Source organism: Heliconius melpomene, chromosome 18 (genome assembly GCF_056956725.1).
Source record: "Heliconius melpomene rosina isolate 202511_hmr_F chromosome 18, ASM5695672v1, whole genome shotgun sequence".
NCBI classification, from domain to species: domain Eukaryota; kingdom Metazoa; phylum Arthropoda; class Insecta; order Lepidoptera; family Nymphalidae; genus Heliconius; species Heliconius melpomene.
The window spans coordinates 4,010,632-4,032,643 of record NC_140406.1 but is presented as its reverse complement, the minus strand read 5'-3'; the positions used below and the strand labels follow the sequence as shown (position 1 = coordinate 4,032,643).

General features: G+C 31.0%; 2 protein-coding genes across 2 annotated transcripts in view; both read left to right on the top strand.

Moving 5' to 3' along the window:
- The window catches only part of LOC146529244 (trace amine-associated receptor 1), a 30,375-nt gene extending 8,741 nt beyond the window's left edge, over positions 1-21,634 (top strand). The window contains exons 2-9 of the mRNA XM_085201772.1: positions 15,339-15,741; positions 15,934-16,059; positions 16,663-16,779; positions 17,199-17,338; positions 17,623-17,788; positions 17,857-17,988; positions 19,366-19,491; positions 19,710-21,634. Of these exons, the coding sequence (XP_085057898.1) occupies positions 15,523-15,741; positions 15,934-16,059; positions 16,663-16,779; positions 17,199-17,338; positions 17,623-17,788; positions 17,857-17,988; positions 19,366-19,491; positions 19,710-20,168 (1,485 nt within the window). The 5' untranslated portion in view covers positions 15,339-15,522 and the 3' untranslated portion in view covers positions 20,169-21,634. The remainder of the gene's footprint in view (positions 1-15,338; positions 15,742-15,933; positions 16,060-16,662; positions 16,780-17,198; positions 17,339-17,622; positions 17,789-17,856; positions 17,989-19,365; positions 19,492-19,709) is intronic.
- LOC146529245 (uncharacterized) lies at positions 20,217-21,634 on the top strand. Its single transcript, XM_085201773.1, has one exon. The coding sequence runs from the start codon at positions 20,217-20,219 to the stop codon at positions 20,595-20,597; it is 381 nt and encodes a 126-aa protein (XP_085057899.1). The 3' UTR covers positions 20,598-21,634.
- Positions 21,635-22,012: the final 378 nt, after the last annotated feature.

Below are 22,012 nucleotides of genomic sequence, written 5' to 3'. Positions count from 1 at the left end.
CTCGAGATATCACAAACTAACTGTAGGAACTCTTTGTTACTCAGAACGCGGAATGACTATTTTCTTTAAAATTATATTGAATGTTACGCGAGGGTTTTGGGTTTGATCCCCACTCGGCGTTAAGTTCCGTCACTCAAACATGCAATTCCTCAAAAAATTCGGCGGAGATCGGAATGTCTCAACACTAGGTTCCCTCTGCTTACCCTACCCTTTATACGGGATACAGTGTGAAGCTGATTTAATTTAATATTTCAAACTCAAAGAAGTTCTTGTAATGGTTAAAAAAGTAGTAAATAAATATACAAATTGGTTTCAGCGTGACTTTGCGTAACAAAGATATTATTAATATTGCCAGAAGTGTCAACTCCGTAAAGTGATTAATGATGGAAACGCTATACTGTTATTACTTAAACAATGAAGCGATCTCAATTTTCTTTTAAATTAGCTTGTTTTGAATACAAACTTAGAAACAATAGAAACAAAGACGCAAATTAATCAATGGCTACTCCTTTTACAATGTTAATTAGTTAAAAAGATGTCACATAAATGTAATACAATATAATATATCTATCTATCTGCCGCTCGAATATTTTTCAATAATAATATAAGAATAAGCGAAATTTTAAGCGAAGCCTACCAGAATTTACCAATAGTGAAAACTGCATTCAAAATCGGTTAAGCCGTTCTTGAGATTAGCGAAAACATACGCTCAAACAAATAGACAAAATTGTTGCAAATCATTATTTTGGGTTTTATTACACCAGTAAACGGCCACAATAATAATTTTTCTGATATATCTACCATGTCAGACAGTATCGTAAGTATTAGAAATATGTATTTAAGCATAAATTTACCATAGTTACTACGATGTTGGTTGGTAAGTATAAATTGCTATGAGGTCGTGTTATAGGTATACCCTCTCACCTTCTTCAGCGGTTAGAATCCATTTGGCAAGGGAAAGGGTTCCAAAATTTGATTTAACTGCTAACACTAATATTTATATTTATATATATTATTACAAAGAATTTCACTTAATATATCCGTATATAGTAAATCTAAAATTTATTGTATTAAATAAAAATTACATAATTATTTCATTGATTTAACCGTCTAGAAAAGATAACACGGCGACGGATACACAGATATAGAAAATGCTAATAAACTGAGTAGTCAGCTTCACGGCGTATCCCGCAAAGAGCAGGGTAGGTAGAGGGAATCTAGTGTTAAAGATACTCTGTTCCCACTTTCCGCCGGATTCTGGAAGCATAACGTATTATGTGGCAGACTGAGTAGTGTAAAAAATGGAATATAAATTTCACCATTAAACAATTCAGTTATTATTTTAAAAATATTTATCAGCTTACTTATAAATTTTACTTTAATAAACGATTTACTGTATTTCGTTTCGTGTCGATCAATAGTCAATTTCAGGCATAGGTGAAAAAAAAAACCTTAAAGAATTCAATAAAAAAATCTCCATTAAAATGGTATTCTATGTAAGCTGTAAGCATTCTATTCAAGTCGAAATTCAACATCAATAGCTTTAAAATGGGTCACTCTATTCAATATCTGAAATATCATTTGGCAAAAGGACTGCCTTCTACGTGACTCATTCAGTGGTCAGAATTCCTCTCAGGACTCCCGTCCCGTCACTCACATCGAGCTTTCCAAGTATAAATTACCGTGTACTTGAGTACATCTTAAAGTGTAGTCGTCGTTGCACAGTGGTAATCTTGCCGACAGAGCACAATGGTTGTGGATTCCTTTATTGTAGAAAATGTTTTTATACATATTTTATTTTATTTACAATTTTAAATATTTCGTGTTTCGAGAATTTGCAAAAAATCGCAATTTTTTGTGAAATAAATGAAGTAAGTAGTCATATCGAAAAAAAGATATGCACAGAGATAAAAATATTTTTACAAAAGCATTTCACATTTAGATCTACATTGTAACATCCATACAGCATTATAATAAAGATGCACCTAAATATATTAACCTGAAATGATCCATGCATACAATGTAAGAAGAATTTACATAGGGGGTTGATTACTTCACCGATTTATTCATAGGCATTATTATTCACTGTTGTTCTCCACCGAGGATAAGGTTTAATTTTGTACAATATGTAGTATTGGGAAAAGACAAATATACTCGTATGTATAGTACTGATATGAATAAAATTTATTATATGTATATTAGAATTGCGATAACAATCGAATTGATTCGATTTCGATTCGAAAAAGCTCTATTAACATCGAGGCAAAAAATATATTTTAAAATCATCTCTTCCAATGGGTTGATAGTAAAGAGGCAAAATCGGCGTTCAGTTTCGCCACTCAACACGCATTGCCTCAAGATTCGGCGGTAAGTGGAAAGAAAGGTAACGAAGTGTTTTTACATTAGGTTCCCTTTACCTAACTATTTTCCATATGGGACATAGCTTTAAAAAAACTTATTGAAGAGGACGCTATTCAAATTTAGTAACATCAAAAAAATATTGTAGGTAATTTTAGTAAATTACCTGTTAATTAGTGGGTCGTGATGCGAAGGTCATTTCAAACGCAATTACATGAAGTAGAGTCGGTATAGGTACAGCTATGAGATAGTATCGCATGGAGTATTAATTTTAATATTTAATATTTTATTTTAAAAAGCTATTAGTATTTCGTGAAAAATAAAATTATGATTACGCCACTTGATTATTTTTTTTTTGTATTTATAATCAAAGAAACATATTTATTTACGTAATTGTTTTGTATTTGATTCGAAAGCGATTTTATTTACTTTTAATCTAAATGTCACATATATGTTATGTAAAGGTAGATAAAACGTGTCGTATATTGACTTAAATATTATAAAGCTATGTTTAGTTTTCATAATATGTGGTATACAAGTATAGCACAGCTAGGTTACAATATTGTTATACAAATATGCACGTATTTACTCCTAATCAGACTTCGTGTGTGCTCGTTAAGTTTAATAAGACCCGATTGAATATATTTGCTTAAATTATACACATTGAATTATGCAAAATGGAATAGAAATTAATTATTATTTTTGAAAATTTTCTCGCTTCAATTTAATATTTAATTATTGTGACAATTTTTTTAAATATTGTTGTTTCTGTTTTGCTTTCGTGTAAATAAGTATTAACACTTGAAAAAAAAACTGTTATTTTGAAATCACAGATAGATCTCTCAATTTTATTTATATGTAGGTATAGACAAACAAGAATCTAATAGTGAAAACTGCATTTAAATTGGTTAGTCCGTTTTTGAGATTAGCGTGAACATACTCACAGACAAACAGACAAAATTATTTAAACTCATTATTTGGGGTTTTATTGCACTAAAAACGGCCCTTGCAATAGGTTTTCTGATATACCTTCCATGTACAGACACCGATCCGTTACGACTTCATTATAAGTATTTGATTTAATTAAAGTTTTACTTAAAGCGTAATTGACCGCACGAGTACTTACCAATATAACCAAAGACCGCTCTTATGTTGACCGTTTCAACGTTAATATATTTGCTGAATGGTGTGTCGGACCCTTTCGGTGAATTATTTATAGGTAAATAACGACACTATTTGATTTAAATATCTTTCAGAGGATTTCGATAAACGAGTCAACTTAGAAGTAGATTTATGTTTATTTAAAAGCAAATCAAAAGTATGTATAAATTATTTATTACACTTAAGAAACTAATTGGATGTTAAAATCAAATAAAAATTGTTGATTATTTTTCAAAAATTCTATGTAAGCCATATCTGTGCTCAACATATTGCCTAATTGGCAGCCTGTATGTGTCGAGTGGTTTGTATCGAGTTCGTGTGAAAATTCTCTTCAGTGACATATGAATAAATTTTTAAAATACAAAGAATAAATTTTCATGGCAATTATGTATTTATATTTTTTTTCAGCTTCAAGCTGCAGCTTGTTTGTAGAGGGGTGGGTAGAGTCTAATGTTAAGGCACTCCGCTCCTACTTTTTGCCGTATTCTGGAGGCATTTGCCTCTTGAGTTGCGGAAATTTTGTATTTTTAATTAATTAAAGGTTTAATCATAAATATCAAATTCTTCCTTATAGAAATAACTTTCGCATTTATAATATTATGCCAGATTGAAGTATGCCTCTGTCGATATGTTGATCTTCTTCTGTCAAATGAGTCTCTATATTTTTGTTGAGTGTTGACGTGGTGAACTGACATGATAATTACACGTCATGTTGTGTTTGGTATGTAATTCAGATTGCTTTTTAGTTCAACATCTTGGATTGTCTGGTCATCTTGGATATCTTACAGGAAATTTGTTGTTTAATCGTAAATAATTTACGGCTTGTACTTTTGGAATAGCTTATTTTATTATAAATACCAAAAATACACCATATTCTTAAGAATTAATAGAAAATTTCTAATGGATATTCTGCTAAGATAACGAGGGCTTAATACACACCAGTATATGGTGTTGATTTACATTTAAATAGACGTCACTTCACGGCACCAGCACGTTACAATGTCTTTTGGCAGTTGCCTCTGTTTATATAATAACTTGAAGGCATTTGAGTCATTATTTAGCAGCTTAGGGTTGGCTTAAACCCAGAAGTGATTATGACTCCCTCAATATTATTCTTTGTTGTTTTTTTTTAGTTTCAACCTGTGTCACATATAGAAGAATGGGCAGAGGGAACCTGGGAACTTAGTGTTAAGACGTCCGTTCCTTTTAAGACACTTCCGTTTCCTACTTCATATTATTATTCTTCATAACGTTTTAAATTGACCATTGAATTCTAAGTATCTGATATAAATCAGTTTCTCGCTGTATCCCGCACACAGCAGGATAGGCAGAAGGAACTTAGTGCTAAGAAGTTCCCCACACACAAAGCTAAGAAATGGAAATGGAAAGATAAACGTAAGTAAACATTTCACTTCCTCAAGAGGGGATCGAACCCACAACCGTCGCGTTACAATCACACCCTTATGCCGCTGCGCACTAACGGCCTCTATCTTAAACACATTTTACATTTATCTCGAAAATTGTTAATATTTTACAAAAACGTCAAGTTTCAAATACTTAAATAAATTTTAAAGCTCACCAGAAATCGCAGGCAATTTGACAGAGACATATCCATCCATCAACAGCGGAGCCGTCAGCCGCAAAGTTTTCGCGCGATATGATTTGGTGATGGAAATATTTCTACTCGGTGGAAGCAAGTGACATCGATTCGGTTAGAGCGTGCCATTAGTCTGCAAGTGCGCTTCCTTTGTGGACGACGTGACAGACGATCTCATTATGTCACGGAAGCGGACATGCTGAAGTATTTACTACAATAATATATGCTTATTTATAATGGAGGCCAGGCAGACTGTAAATGCGACAGGTTGTGAGTTCGATTCCCACTCGAGCAAATTAATTATTTAATATTTTTATTTCTTCGCTCTGGTATCGAGGCCAAGCGCATCGTTGAGTTCTGCCACTCGACACGCAGTACGGAGTTGGTTTCAGCGGAAAGTGAAGAACGGAAGTATCTTAATAAAAACAGAGTGTCTTAACACAAGGTTCCCAGGTTCTTCCCTCTGCCTACCCTGCATGTAACGTTGTATAGAAAATCAACTAAGTTGTAAGTGTTGTATATGCAAACACATTAATCATATTCTCGTATAACTTATATAGGCAGTTTTAGTCTACTTTAGTCATATGAAGGAGAAGGAAGAAACCTTTTTTTAATTATATGAATTACTAGCGGCCCGCTCGCGGTTTCACCCGCGTGAACTATGTTATTTTTAATTTCTGTCTCCATGGCTACATGGCTAGCGACGTCTATGCAAAATTTGAGCATTTAGTAACGAATGACAAAGACAAATGTCATTAGTAACAAAGTTTCATACAAACTTTCAACCCCAAAAACAACCCCTTAGAAGTCGAATATTACAAATTCCCGTCTTAGCGAGCACCTACGTCCTATAAGTAACTCCTATGCAAAATTTTAGATTTCTAGCATATGTAGTTTCTGAGATTTCGTGATGAGTGAGTGACCTTTCGATTTTATATATATAGATTATATTTCGTAATTCAAAACAAGATTCCAATTTCATAATATCACACGTTAACTTCGTTTTACCGTTGTTTCGAACTTTTGGTTATAGAAAGAGATGTTCTAAAGGCAATGTTATGTACCCAATAACAGTAATTGTATATCGAAAAGAAATATCGACTTTGACATATCTCACATATTTCCTTACGAAAACAGAATACCAAATTTCACAACAAATGAAGGGAAGTTTTTCGTAATATAGAATATATAGAACATGTTGACACAAAATGTATTCCATGATTCAAATTTATTTTGTTTTCTGAATAATAAATATGCGACAAGCGAAAAATAATCGCGCTTTTTTTTATTATCTTACAAGTTCATATTTTTATTGAAATTTATTCATATTATCGAAGATATTTTATATTAATTTATGTAGTAGACAATCTGTGGCGTTGAGCTACGCTACTTAACAATAATAATACACAACAATAATACTTAATAATATCTCAAAAATTAGGCGAAAAGCGGAAACAAAATCTTTCAGCACTAGTTTTCTCCGCCTACTCTGCTATATAATGATTCGTCAAGCCTCTAATTAATATACAGTTTGAAAAGGTAAAAAAAAATACATTTAAATATTGCTTGCCTACCAACCTAGTAACATGGGAATGCAGAATTTTTATGTCAATTTATAAAATTACCTTTACCATTAAGCATTTATATATTTTCTTATTTTTTCTAACTAAGAATTATTTGTTATAAATTTTAATATTCATCTGCTTAGGAATTTTATTTTTAGCTAAATAGGAGATATCTGTGCGTTTTTTACAAAAAAGCATTGGTAATTTTCTAATTTCTTCTAATTAAATTTTTTTAGACTAAAAATGTATTGAAAAGGGTGTGTGTTAATTGGGGTATTAAATTTAGAAGTGGCTATTGAAATTTAAATTTCTTTATTTTCTTCCCTATTTAATGGAATATCATCTATCATAAGCATTATATTAACGCTTATTCCTACGATATATGAAGATGAGTTATTATGGTGCAGATATTTATACTAGGATTTGTGATATCTTCTTGGAACAGCCAAGCTTAGGCTAGAAGAGAGTATAGTGATATTTACATACATAACTTTTCTTTTGATTGAAATGAAATTGGAACTCGCAGCTATTGACGATGGTTGACTTTAAAACGACTGCATCGTAATGGTGTTTTCTAAAAAAATCTATGATTTTTATACAATGGTAGTAAAAACTATTTAAGTTATTTATTCTTCTTAAATATATAAACAGGAATTACCGACTTATCCTCATCGTGACCGTTAATAGGCTTAATCGAATTACGTTGTGGGCGTTTCTGATATTGAAAAAGGCTTCAACTCATTTCGCTTGTAATCGCTTCAAGGCTTAACTTTTGTATAACACATTTTCAGTTACTATGTAAATAATTAAATACAACTTCACGCTGTATCCCGCACATAGCTTAACTGAAACTTGAAAATTAATAAATTAGATTTTGCATTATACTACGAGTATGTAAAAATAGATTTAAGTTGATATCTGGTCCTTATTTAAATCTGCTATTTTCAAGGGTGAAATCTAAAATTTTATTATTTTACAGTTTTCAGTTTTTTAGCTTTCCGCCCGAAATTCGTTGCATTGTATGTTCAGTGGCGTAACTTAACATCGCACTTTATTTGGAAAATTATTTTTATTCAAGAGTGTAAAGTATTAAATTATCTATTCCTTTTTAGAGTTCCACATTAGTCATTTCTGAACTTTGAATTTTATGTAGGTATATGTCAATAAAATATGTTTGTTTATCATGAATAACTTTTGCTAATGTGCTATTTCTTGATTTCCAATTCCAATTGATCCATTATTGTGCTTTCAGATTTCAGTGCCACCTACTGGCTTCAGATATATTTTAAAATTATCCAGGAACCCATTAACAAAATTTACCCACAAAGTATCATCCCAACTGGCCTAGCTGTTTTCAGCTTTAGACAGACTAAACATAATTAATTTTATTTCCATTATATTTAATTCCAATAGAATTTATCTGAAGTATTTAATATAATCGTTTCTCATTTTTTTCTTATTTCTTGAGACTCTTTATTTTATTTAGGTACGTTACATAAATCTCTACATAATAGATTTTTTCAACCTATCACTATATATACATTCAGCCAGCTAGCAATTGCGCCACGATGCCGTCTTTGATCTTTATTACTTGTTTTGTATACAATTTACTGCAGTTTCTAACTCTAATGTAATTACGAAATTGATGTGTATTTGAGTTAAGCATTTGTGTTCTGTATTTAAACTTTCATCGAATTGAACTTGTGCAGTTGTTAGTCAAAGGCGGTATTGTCAATCAACCGAAATAGATTTTCCAATTTCCGCCATTCAACACGTAATGCCTTTTAAATATTTGGCGGAAAATGGGGAACGGAGTGTCTTAACACTCGGTTCCCTTTGCCTTCCATGATGTGTGTACAGCGTGACGCTAAAAATATATACATACATATATCTTTTTCAGTTAGTGTAATCGTTAACTCATGAACATGATTAACCAAAATTGGATTGTATCTTAATATTATTTTATAAGTAATTGAACAATTATAGAAGAAAAATTTGTGTAAATAGAATTAGTTTGTGCTCAAAAACTATATTATTTATGATGGCTCTAGTCACTTTTATATTAAAAGAAAAGAATGCAATACAGATAACAATATCCTTTTTTAAATCGAATCCAAGATGTCTATACAACAATAAGCTGTATGTATTACAAATATGTACATATAGAGGTAAAGGAATTTCTTAAAAAAAAACCGAGAAAGTTAAGCAGACTATGTTAAAAGATGTTTTCGTAGCGGCGGCGCCCTATTTACACACAGCTAAGGCTTTTAGTTTTTTTAGGCGAAAATTGGTCAAGGATGATGGTCTGTATAAGATTATTCTTCTTTAAATATGTTATATTCCTTAGTATTATATTCTTTAGTTGCTGAGTTTAGGCTTCCAAACGCGTGTGCTTGATTTGATAAGTGTATGTTTGTTGCCTAATTTCTCTAAAACTAAGAGTCATACCGGGATGATTCTTTTTAATTTATGTTTGGCATACTTCGACTTAGGGAACAGTATAAATTTTATTAAAATTGCTTCAGTAGTTTTTGGGATATGGGAAAATTAACAAAACGTAGATAGGTAGCAACCTGCATTTTTCTTTCCTTTTGAGGTCACTTTTGTCTGTTGTACCAATTAGAAGTGGATTAATTTTGTAAATTATATTGTAAATTATATTATAATGGGAATATAATAGATATTCCTTAGTTGCCGCGTTTACACGATTTATCGGGATTATATTAATGTCTTTGAATGTTCAGTAGGTCGAAGTGGATTCCAAAGTTTCCCTTTATGGGCTTGTTATGTAAGTAGACGTGCCCAGGGGACGACTTAGCAATTGGAAGTTCGTAGCTATTAATTTTACAAATGTTCTCATTGTGCAACGTATAAGAAAAAAATATATTGGTAGTGTGGAAGTTTTGTCTTTCTAATGTTATATAGAAACCGTGGTAAGTACCGGTGACCGTTTAATAACCGAGATAACTGTGAGGTTATTTTTTTAAATTATTGAGTAGAATGTTGAAATTAAGTTTATAATTTAATGGTTGAATAGTTTGATAAATTAAAAAATATATACTAAAAAGATTTTAAGCTTAGCTTAGCTATGAATGGTGTCGCATTATCAAATAAAAATGTTCACATAATTCCAATTGATTTTTAAATAATTTTGGCGTTATATAATTAGGTATATATATGGAGTGTGAATATCTATGTTATGATTTGATAAGGAAGCAATAGAATACAAGTAAAACAAATTACACAACCTCGTCTTGCCGACATGGAGAAATGTGGGTGTTAAGATCGTTAACATGAATTGTGATTGTTGGCGTTTGTCCAAAGGTTTGCTCATTGACCTATATAATATGGCATTGTCGGATAGTTACTAAACAAATAAAAATATGTAATATTGTAAATTAAACTTTTTGGAAAAAAATCTTTGATTTGTTTGTTTTTGTTTTTTGTGTTGAGATGTTTGTTTTTTTTTTCAAATTAAGAATGCATGAAAATTAAAAAAAAATCTTGTTTAAAAACCTATAAGTTAATTGACATATTTTTTCTTATCATGTTCTTATATAAGAGTAAACTTATATAAAGCGAGAATACTCTGTAACGTTCTATTTCGAATCTTTTCTCAGAAGTGCTAATCGAAATGTAGCCAGAGGCCATGCTTTCCGTTCAGTTTGAAGCAGGTCAGAAAGAAAGACTTCCATGAAGTTGTGACTTTACTGTTTAACGACTATTTTTATATAGGTACCTACATATAGCAAACGGAACGGATTTGAATATAAAAAGGTACCTGTAAACTGATTTACAAATTCTATTTGCATTCATAAATTATTTAGGCGTCATTTTCCCGTTATTATACATAATTTTGTGCGAGCAATCTGAGCAATCTTGAGCTCATCAAATTTTCATGTAAATGAGTCTGTTGCTTATGCTCTATATTTTCAATGGATATTTGTGGAAGAACGTTCTTTAACTGTGACCTTTAACCATCACTTCAATGATTGAATGATGATGACCAATACTATCAATGTTGGTATACTATGGAAGTAATCAAAAATAGACAGACGTTTAATTACAAGCATGTTCAAAGGTAAGTTGGCTAAATTTTAAGAAAAATGGCTTAAAAATTAAGGAGTTAAACTTTTACTTAATAAACAGTAAAACAAGTGGAAACACTGTGTTTTTTCGCCATACTTTTCAATAATTATTATTTTCTTACATCATTTTTATTAATAATTTTAAGTATAAATGATTTTACAACATTCATAATATAAGTAAATACGACTCAATGTTTTCACATAAATATAAATGTATGTATTTATATGTGGGACCGTGTCTTTACGACCACTCGCTGATAAGAGTTTTCCCTATACCTACTCAAATAAGACATTTTTTTGTTAGGGGCGAGAAAGGTTGATAAATATAGAAATACATACAATAATGGATAATAAAATAAAAAAAATGACTTATTTAGGAGTAAGGAAATTTTATATAATACTTATTTAGATAAGAAGGTAATAATAATATTATATCTAATTATATTTTTATATATAAGACTCCTAAGTTCTAAAAACAATTGTTTAAATCATTGTATAATTTTAAGACAGTTATTTTCTATAAATTTAGCAACTTATAGTTTCTATTTCCGCCGTCCGGCCAACTGTACGGTTGGCATTTGCTTTATATCGCATACGCTTCTGGCCCGTTTTACGATATCTACTTTATACCCAAGTTTACGTTGAAGCCAAATAGGACAAATGTCTATGACCCACTTTCTCGTATACTTCAAGAGATTTTCATTATGCTAAGATTATAAAGTTAATATTCAGAACATTATCATATGCTTATAATTATTTTATATATTAGTTATATTATCTAATATCTATTAGAAAGAGGAGTGGAGTAGTGGCATAGCGTCTGATTGTAAACGTGACGGTAGTGGGTTCAATTTCTACTCGAGGTAATGAATTATTTTTATTTACTGGTTCAGTTGGTGGTGTTAATTTACGTCGCTTAACAGACAATATCTTACATTTTGGCAGAAAGTGAGGAATTTACCGCTAAGTTCCGTCTGCTTTCCCTGCCATAAACGGAATAAAGCGGGAATCTAAAAAAAAATGTTACGTAAATCATCGATCCATGTTACACTGTTTTTTTTAAGATCTGAGGTTTGAAGTAGAGTGAAATGTCATAGAAGATTCATATGTTTATAATAATGATGAGCATATTTAGTATAAGAATCTACGAACAAGGTGACATTGAACGCCCGTTCTTTTGAATACTTTCAAGCGTTTTATCACGTCAGCTTAGTTCAATTGTAGTTGGCTGAAATCCCGTTATATTAACAAGATTTTGTTGCGTAGTGGATTATAGAGATATAACTAGCCTTAACAGCTAGGCTTTTTTTGTATATATGTATTTTTAAACATATTGTTAAAAAAACTATTTATAAATTTCTAAAGTACATAATAATTTACCTACGTATGTTCAGTCTTTTTTGCGAACTACAATGCATAGAGCAAATATTTCGTTTTTTTAAAAGTGGTCATTGAAAATTCCAAAATCTGAAAATGGAAGTCAGACTGTGAAGGTTATAATTATCTTGACCCGCGCCATTGCTACAATGGCGACCGCCCGTGGCGCCTCGAGTACAGCACGAGGGTTCTTCTAAAATGTATATGGCTGCACCATTTATTCTAGTTTTATTTGTGTTTCTTTTACATTAATAATGATTTGTTTTAAGAATCGTCGTGCAAATGTGTCCCACTCGTACTCGTATCGAGGCAAAGTGCAGCGTTGAGTTACGCTATGCAATTAGGTTTCCTCTGCCTACATTGCTGTGTGCGGGATACAGCGTAATGCTACAAAAATATTAGTTGTACATACATACATCAGCTTCATGCTGTATGTAGAGTAGGCAGAGGGAACCTAGTGTTAAAACACTCCGTTCCCCACTTTCCGCCGAATTCTGGAGGCATTGCGTGGCAGTGTGGCAAATTTCATTTTTTTTAGCATTATGTTTGAAGATACATAATATATTTATTCAAAATTTAAGTATAATATAGAATTTTTAAAGAGAAAAGAATTGGCAGTTTAAGAACTTTTTTATTTGGCAAATGGTTGAAAACTCAAAGTCTTTAATGTTTCGGAGTAATTTTGTATTCTTTCAAACTGTCAGGTAACAGCCAATTTCGGAGCGACGACGGCGGAATAGAAACGTTCATATTTAAGTTAATGTACATTTAAATAAATCGATTCTAAGTTGAGTGAAACCATATTAACGTAAATTCATAGTTATATATGAAACTATTAAAAACATAGTAATAAATAAACAAACTTATAATAGTAGTTCATTTCATACAAAATGTGTGAATACGTACACTTAGGTTTGTCAATTTTTTTACTTCAATTCGGCCAACAATCCTAAAAATTATTTAGAAGCCTCGGTGGTCCAGTCTGACTCTCATTTGCCTTGGGTTTTTGATATATAAAATCATTATGTCTAAATTTGTGATGACGACAATATTTATATTGGCTCTCTCCGTTACTAACGGAGCCACTGAGAGACAACTTAAAGCCTAAACTGCTAAGCGTAGAAAGTTAAAATTCGTGTCAGTGTACAGGAGCACTAAGAAAACATTTCCTTGAATTTTCTACAAGAATGTTACGTTAGGTTACTACGCTACATACGCTGCTAGCTTACGTACTTTCTGCAGGAATCTTACGTTTTAAGTCATTAAATTCACGCAAACAAAGTTGCTCGTAACGACTCGTTCTTAATACTGATTTATAGCTGTAGGAGAGATGAAAATGAATTCAAACTATATGTGTTAACACTAAGTTACTATAATTCGATTAAAACTTCTATATATCCCTAACAAGAGAGCACATTAACCTAATTACAGATGGTTGAATCTTGAAAAAATGTTTGCTGCGTAATGAATCGTGACTCCAGAGTCATAATTCTAACAGCGGGTAGCCTGAACGAAACCAAGAATCGCAGAAATCTCTCTTTTTTTTTCAGGATAATCGACAAAAGACAATTAAAGGTCGCATTATCTTTTACAAAGACAGCCTGCGGTGTAAGAATGAGGATAACTTGGAAAATATTATTTTTTTAATATAATTTCTGTTTTGGCATAGTAGATTATATTACTGAGTTTTAATATTAATTATTATGATTGATTTTTCAAAGTGTATTTAATTTTCTATTAAGTTAAAAAAGTCGTTGGATTTTGTAAGGTGAGCATTAAAGAAGAAAGTAGAATTTAATTTACTGCATTGTAATAAAAAAAATTCTTGCAGATTTTATATAAATATCGCTTTCTATTCCTGATAAAGCATAATAGAAAAATGGAGTCTAGTGTCTAGCCACTCCGTTCTCCTCTTTCAGACACTTTATATTGAGTGGCGGAACTTAATGTTGCGATTAGTTTTTATTTGCTACAAAACCAAAGTAACTAGAAGAATCATCTTATCATTATAAATTTAAATAAGACATCAAGAACATCTTTAAAACATTGTACTAGATGAAGTAATTTAAAAGTTGATAACTTCGTAAGCAGCGTGTAGCTTATAAATAGAGTTATCAGCGCTAACAATAACATACTGTATAAACAACAGATAGAAGACTATATATGAGTTTTATTTCGACATGTTACGTTATTGTTGTTTTAGATACAAATTCACCGGGTGAACTACATTTAACTACAAAACAACTTGTTTAACTGAGTTATATTTTAATAAATATTAAATATTAATTCGCTATAAAATAATATTTTAGTGACATCTATTTACTTCTACTCGTTCCATGTATAGGTATAGATATATAGCCAGAGAACAAATAAGTTAAAAATATCAACAAACAAGAAAATGAACAGGAAAATGATAGATTTTGTATTAGTTTTCGTTTTGTGTATGCAGCGAAACGATATACGATAAGTTCTCTGAAAATATAATTATTATAAAATAATTATATTACATAAAACAAATAATTAGTTCATATTTAAAAAAAACAATACGATAAAAAAGTATTTTATAATCAAAATTAACAGCATAAGTATGCCAATTGGAAAAGGATAAATGGCCAAATCGCTTAAATTGAGAAGAGAATTTTTCAGCAGCCTAAACATGTTTAACGAGGCTCATAAAACAAAATGATTTTTTTACTCTAATCCCACCAACGACAAACGTAAAATTGATTTTGTTTCCGCAGCACTGGGAATATTTTGTTACATATTTTCCTCAACGCAATAAGAATATTTTATAACCGTTTATAGAGATTGAACCGTATTTTAGAAATACAAAAGGCTTTTGTTGTATCGTATACTTCTCTGTATATTGTAATAGTACACTGATTTGAAGAAAAGATCTTAAATTGACTATGCATAAATACATCTTAATCGTTTACTACTCCATCTTTACACATTTTTTTTTGCTTTTTCGTGGGATACAGCGCCGCACACAGCAGCACAGCAGCAGGTTAGGTAGAGGGAAAACCTAGTGTTAAGACACTCCAGTCTCCATTTTCTGCCGAGTGGGGATCGAATCCATAACCCGTCGGTTTTACAGTCACACTTTGTGCTCTTCCGTCGACTGGTCTCCATGAAATGAATATATTTTTTTAATAAGAAATGTATAATAATACGTATTTGCTCTTGTTACAGGTATCGGCCACAATGATTTCGTCTTTAAAAACCAATATTTATAACAGAAATATATAATACTATTCAAAAATAACATAATGGAAGTAGATTCTAAGAAATGGCTTAAAGCTACAGATAGTGTATATTATAAGATCTAAATGCCTGATTCAAGAAGACATTGCGCTGCTGGTCGCACGCGCCTACTATGTTCGACTCGACTAAAGGTGCATTGTTAGTGGCGCCCTCTTTGTCTAACAGTTCCTGCGGGCTCAACAGTAAAGGCTGGCCGTCTACTTTCCCAGCAACCGAGGATATATTAAAAGCGTTCTTCATTTTCACCATATCTATGGCCATAGTTTTTAGTAATTTAGTATTAATTTGCGTACTTAATAACAGGAGATATATTAAATATATTGATAATCAGGTGAGTAGGACGCTGTCAGTTCTTATAAACTAAATTATAATTATTACACGAACAACAACGAAATAATATAAATGATGAATACAATTTCAGTTTTTTTTTAAACTAAATTGATATAAAGTCGATAAAGTTAAATGTTTCAGATAAATTTTGATACAAACAAGAATTAATAAATTACTTATTAATTTTTTTCAGCCAAGGTACCTTCTGACGTCCTTGGCGCTCAACGATTTATTTACAGGAATTCTTATAGCCCCTGTGGCACTTCTACCAGCCTTGTACAAATGTTGGCCTTATGGTGAAATATTTTGTCAAATTCAGGTAATTATAATTAATTAAATCTAGAATAAAATAATTTAAGCGTTGGAGCTCGCCCTGGCACAGGGGCACATGCGTCCGATTGGAAATGCGACAGGTTGTGGGTTTGATTCCCATTCGAGGAATAATTTAAATAGCTAATTTATGGCTGGCTAAATAAATAGTTAATTTTCAATTTGAAAATGAAAATTTCCACTTATTTTAGAAGAAAAGTATTTGTTACTATATATATTTATAAATAAGCATCCCCAGTATTTTTTAGTATTTTATTTTTTTACTACCTGAAGCATTGAATTTAAAAATAAATAATATGACTTTTTGAAGCGATTGTGATTTTCGCCATGAAAGCGATTAAATACCCATTAAGGTTTAGTCGGAAATGGTCGTAAATTACCAATAAATTATAAGAGATTAGCGAGAAATTTATAACATCAATTTTGTAAAGAATTTTAAGTTACTTAGTGACCAAGCAGAAAAACGGTAACGGTAACGGCTTTGCTGTAGAATGAACGTAGTCTTGTTGGTATAATTATTAAGACTCGATTCATGCTTAGAATTTTGTTAAGTAACATTTCTTCTAAGTTATTAAAGATTTATACTTTACAGGCGCTTTTGAGGGGAGCAGTAAGTCAACAAAGTGCTATTATCTTAGTTTGTATGGCTATAGACAGATATTTATACTTATTACATCCGAACACTTATCAGAAACATTCAAGTAAAAAGGTGGGTTCAAATGTATTATATATTAATGTGAGAATATTTTTCCATTAACAAAAACAATCTCTATTCAAACAATTCTAAATCGTGAAAACTCAAAGTTTTATTCAAAGACGGCTTTGCTTAATAACACCTTTCTGCACTGAAATCCTCTTTAAGTCGCTTAAGGAGTTCTTGCTACTAGAATTTAAATGTGATTTAGATACAAACGAATACAATGATTCCTTTGATCTTTTACATTATTTACGTTTTGTTTAAAACACTATTCATTAATCATTAGCTCGCGTTCTAATTAAAAATTGAATAACCATCGAAGAATTATTAAAATACTATAATTTTTTACTATTTGTTTAATATTTGCTATCTTTTTTTTAAAAAAAACACATACTCATATATTTACTTACAGTAATATAATTGTTTTACAGGGTTGTGTCCTTATTATAAGTGTGACTTGGATATTATCAGTATCGTTGTTTGCGATGATGGTCCTACCTCGGTCTGGATATTACTTCAATTCAACAGGACTAATGGCATGTGATGTATTCCATAGTAGAATTGCCTTCAGGTGGGCAAATCATAATTGAATATTAATAAAGTTCGAGGAAAAGTATGAAAATAATTTCATAGTGAAAAAAAATGGAGACAGCTTTCAGTATTAATGTCAAATAATAAACAAGACAGGCTATTGACAAATTCATAACATAATTTTTGAATTATTTATTTTTTTAATTTTTTTTGGAATTTTTATATTCTTCGATTTATCTACATTTATCTGTAGGTATATAAAATACTTACAAAATGAATTACTAGTATAATTAGACGATACTTAATTATCTCTTCTGTTTGCAGAATTCTAGCTTGTTGCGCATATTACTTTCCAACAACAATGGCGTTAATGTACTGCTACGGATCAGGATTTCATGTTAGTAAAACGAGGAGCAAATGTAGTCAAGAGCCCAGGCATAATGGAGTTCCATTGTCTTGTCCTAAAAATCATAATGAAATAGAAACGATTGTAAGTATGAAGCTATATAAATAGGTTCATTGTTTTCTAGTAGATTTAACTTTTTATTTTTCTCATAGCAAATACAAACACCAGTGAGGCCGCATAGCGTGAGCACATCTCGTACAATGGCTGCGATGTCTTTAGGATTTATTGTAATGGTCACTCCGGCCACTATACAAGAAGTAGTAGCGGCGTGTACGGGTTGCAAGGTGAAGTATTTATATTTTAAAATAATAAAATAAATTGTATTTAATATTTTCTTGTATATTTAATTTATTATAAAACTAGCGACCCTATTGCGGCTTCGCCCGCTTTTACTACTGGATTATTCATATAATGTATGTTTGCAAAGCACTTAAGATAATGTGAAAATTAATTAAACCCTAATGCAACCCGCATTTTCGTAGTTTCAATAAGGATTTTCCAATTGTTTTACACAGCAAGGATTTTTTTGTAGGTACCGTAATTTTAAATATGTGATACTAATCTTTTCAAGTACTTATTAAAATATATTTAAATTACTATTTTTAGATAGTTAAATGACATTAAATAATACATTCAACTCGAATTATCCAATACGTGCAAACGCATCTAAATCTTCGTTGCTATAAAGGCAGGCAGGTTTTTTTTTTTCGAGCTTGTGGTTAATACTGAAGAGGGTATTCTGTCCCTGATGAAAAGCAAGCACTACGTGGCTGCCTGTGACGAAAATTAAATAGAATGCATCGGCCGGGAATTGAACCCGGGCTGTCCGCGTGGCAGGCGAGCATTCTACCACTGAACCACCGATGCGTGTAAGGCAGGCGGGCGCGGCGGACTCGCTTGTATAAGCATAACGTCGCGAGACGCGTTTCGCAGCAAGGATTTTTTGATATTGTAACAACTTCTAAAGTACTTATTAAAATGAAAAACAGAAAAGACAGTTTTGATCTACATTAAATGGCCAACGTAACTAATATAATTATTTATATGCTGAGAGTAAGGGATAAGTGAAACTTGACTCGATACAGTTGATGTGTGAACGGCGTGATGTGTCAATAATTAAATGCGTTTTTCTCTAAAACTAATCGCAATTTCGAAATAGTTTAAAAAGCAAATTTTATCTTCGTTTAACGTAGAAATTTAATAAAGTTTTTTAAAGGATAAGGATTAATACCATTATGGAAAAATATCCCTCACAATGAAAAATATATTGAAATTACTATTTTTAGACAGAAATATGATCACTACACATTATTCTTAAAAGATACGAATATGCCATCGCGGACTTTTATGTAGATCTTATTAAGAGGAACAATACTCCAGTACATTTTTTTCATGTAGTATTTACCATTAAAGCAGCGCATGCGCCAAAGTGTCTCAGCGGATAGGACTTTATACACATTTATCGTATTTATGTTAATTTACATAAGAATGTACAAATAATAAACTATATATAAACCTTCCCTGAGAAATACTCGACCTAATGGTGAAAACCGCATCCAAATCCGTTGGGTGGTTTAGAAGAAGAAGAGTTAGAAAGTTCAGACAGACACAAAAAGCGACTATGTTTTATAAGATATAGGATATAATTTATTTGTTAATAGGTGCCGCCGACATTGGATTTCCTTGTTACATGGCTAGCGTTAAGCGATAGCTTCTGGAATCCCTTTCTTTATTGGCTGTTGAATAGTCACTTCAGAAGAATAAGTAACGAGCTGATACAGTATTATGTAAGTAATATATCTTTTATACTTTTCACCAAATTCTGGAGGCATTATATGTTGAGTGGCGGAACTCGATAAATGAAGAATTGGAAATATGAATTTAAATAAATATTTCATTTTCTCAAGTAGAGGTTGAACCCACAATCAGTCGTGTTTACAGTCACACTTCTTGCCCCTGCGCCACGACTCACACGTCTAGTATATTTTATATTATATTTTAACAGGTATGTTGTCGAAGAACAAAAACTTTTCAAACTTTTGAAAAATCTACTGGCTGCTGTGGCTCTCCAATTACATCAGATGGATTACATTCAAAAGGAGAGTTTGAGGGTCTTGGTGAAAAATATTGGGGAGAAATATTAGAGCGTACCGTATCATCAAACTCTCTTCATGCCATTCAAAAAGCGTGTCACAGAGATCCTATGCGATGTAGTGGATCATTTAAAGGTTATCCCACATGTAAACATGGTTCAAGATTCTTTGATGGGTATGGCCCGACTGATTATAGACAGTTAGACAGATCTGCATTTCACATCGAACATTGTTCAAGACAATGTAGATTAAAAAGTTCAGACTTATGTCTTTTCAAATCAGGCTTTGAATGTGGCCGGTCTCGTTCTAATCTTAGCTTAGATGAAGGCAACTTCAACAAAATATGTAATGGACGACATCCGGATTTGTGAGAGTTCCGAAACTGTCCGGTTTTCGGGCATAGAAGTAATAGTATAAGTATGTATCCTGGTGTGGAACATTTTAATTCAAATATTAAATGGAAATTTGATGACTCTCCTTGTACAGACGATGATAATATGCCCAACATAGAACATAATCTTGATAGAATACGTAGTTTGAGTCAGGAAAGGAGTTTCCATTCTTACGGAATTCAAGAGAATGATAATTTATTAGAAGTAGAGGTTAACGATGTAGTAGAAGATGACTCCGACGAGCAAAAAGACTATAACGGTTGTGTTCATGAAAATTTTGACGATAAATTTGAATATGGTGTTGCTCATAAATTTTCTCGTAATTCGTCACTTTCTAATAGAGAGCTTGACGTTATTAAAGAAAGTTCTAGAAGTTCTAGTGATACAGAAGTAACATTGACACGATGATTACCAAAAGTGACTTTTGATAAAGCAGTGAATGTAGTACATGTAGATACTTCCTCAATGTGTATGTGTAAAAATGAGCGAACTCGTGTTTGTAAGTAAAGTAGATTATTATATAAGTAGAAAATGTTATAATTTTTTATTTGTAAGTGTAAGTTTGTGGACCAGTAGGAACAGGTCTATTTTGTTAACTATTCTAGCACTGTTAATATGTAATATTTATGTACTCAAATTGATTCACACTTATGATAAAGAAACCTTCTATGAACATATTTATTGAATTCAGATGCTATTTGCGTTACCTAATGTGAATGTTGTAGACATAGGGAGATGTGACTAGAGAAATTCCTTTATAGTACATTTTGTATTTTTTGTAATAGATAAGGACTAAAATAAACTTTAGTAATTTTTTAAACATTTTTAAAGTGTTAAACCACACTTAGGAAAGAAAAATACTTTTTTAAAAACGTATAAAGATTTAAACGCAGCGGGATTGGAATCCACGTTCAAATACCGTTACGTTAATTTTTTTATATGATTCTAAAAAAGTAACTTTAGTCAATGTTTCGTAACTTATAAATTTTTTTATTAATAGTTTTGATCATTTATTAACATACAATTTTGTTTTTAACAGATCAATTATATACTTACATAATATATTTAACGGCTTTAAAAGAAATATACATGTTTACATGGTTACAAACAGTTTTATGCAGATTTTAAAATATAATATGAAATTAAATCTTAAAATATATAAATAATATTCTTTTGAAATAAAAATATTAATACTGAATTTATAATAGAAACAGTTAGCTAAGAATAAAAATTCCTAGATCCTTATGTGCCAAAGATGTTTATAATTATTTTTAGTTTTTCGCATACAATATTTATTAATAAAGACAAAGACTGTTTGAATTCATATAAAGATATACCTAAGTAAGTTCCACGATGTTATCCTTTATTTGTGAAAAATAAGATATTGATGTGTAAATGTTATTGTTAATTTTACAGAGAAACTGAAATAAATGTATTATTTAAAATTTGTAGTTTTATTTAAAACTAGCGAGCCGCTTGCTTTCTCATCTACGAGTAAATTACTTTCGTGATTTTAAAACTATAAAAAATAAATTAAATCAAATAGAACAATAAAGACAATAAAAAAGAAATCTATTTTTTTTCTCATATATCTTCCCCTTACAGACAGCGATGAATTACAATTTTATTATATGAATAAATTATTTATTTACTACCTTAAAGTAATACTGATAGTGAAATAGTCATGAAATACAAAGTAAAGTAGAATTAAATAAAAAAAAATGTTTATTATTCTATAATCTATTATTTGACCATATTTCTTATATGGTCAAAATTTACGATTTAACTTTTTACGAAGAAAACAGAACCTAATAACCAAATAC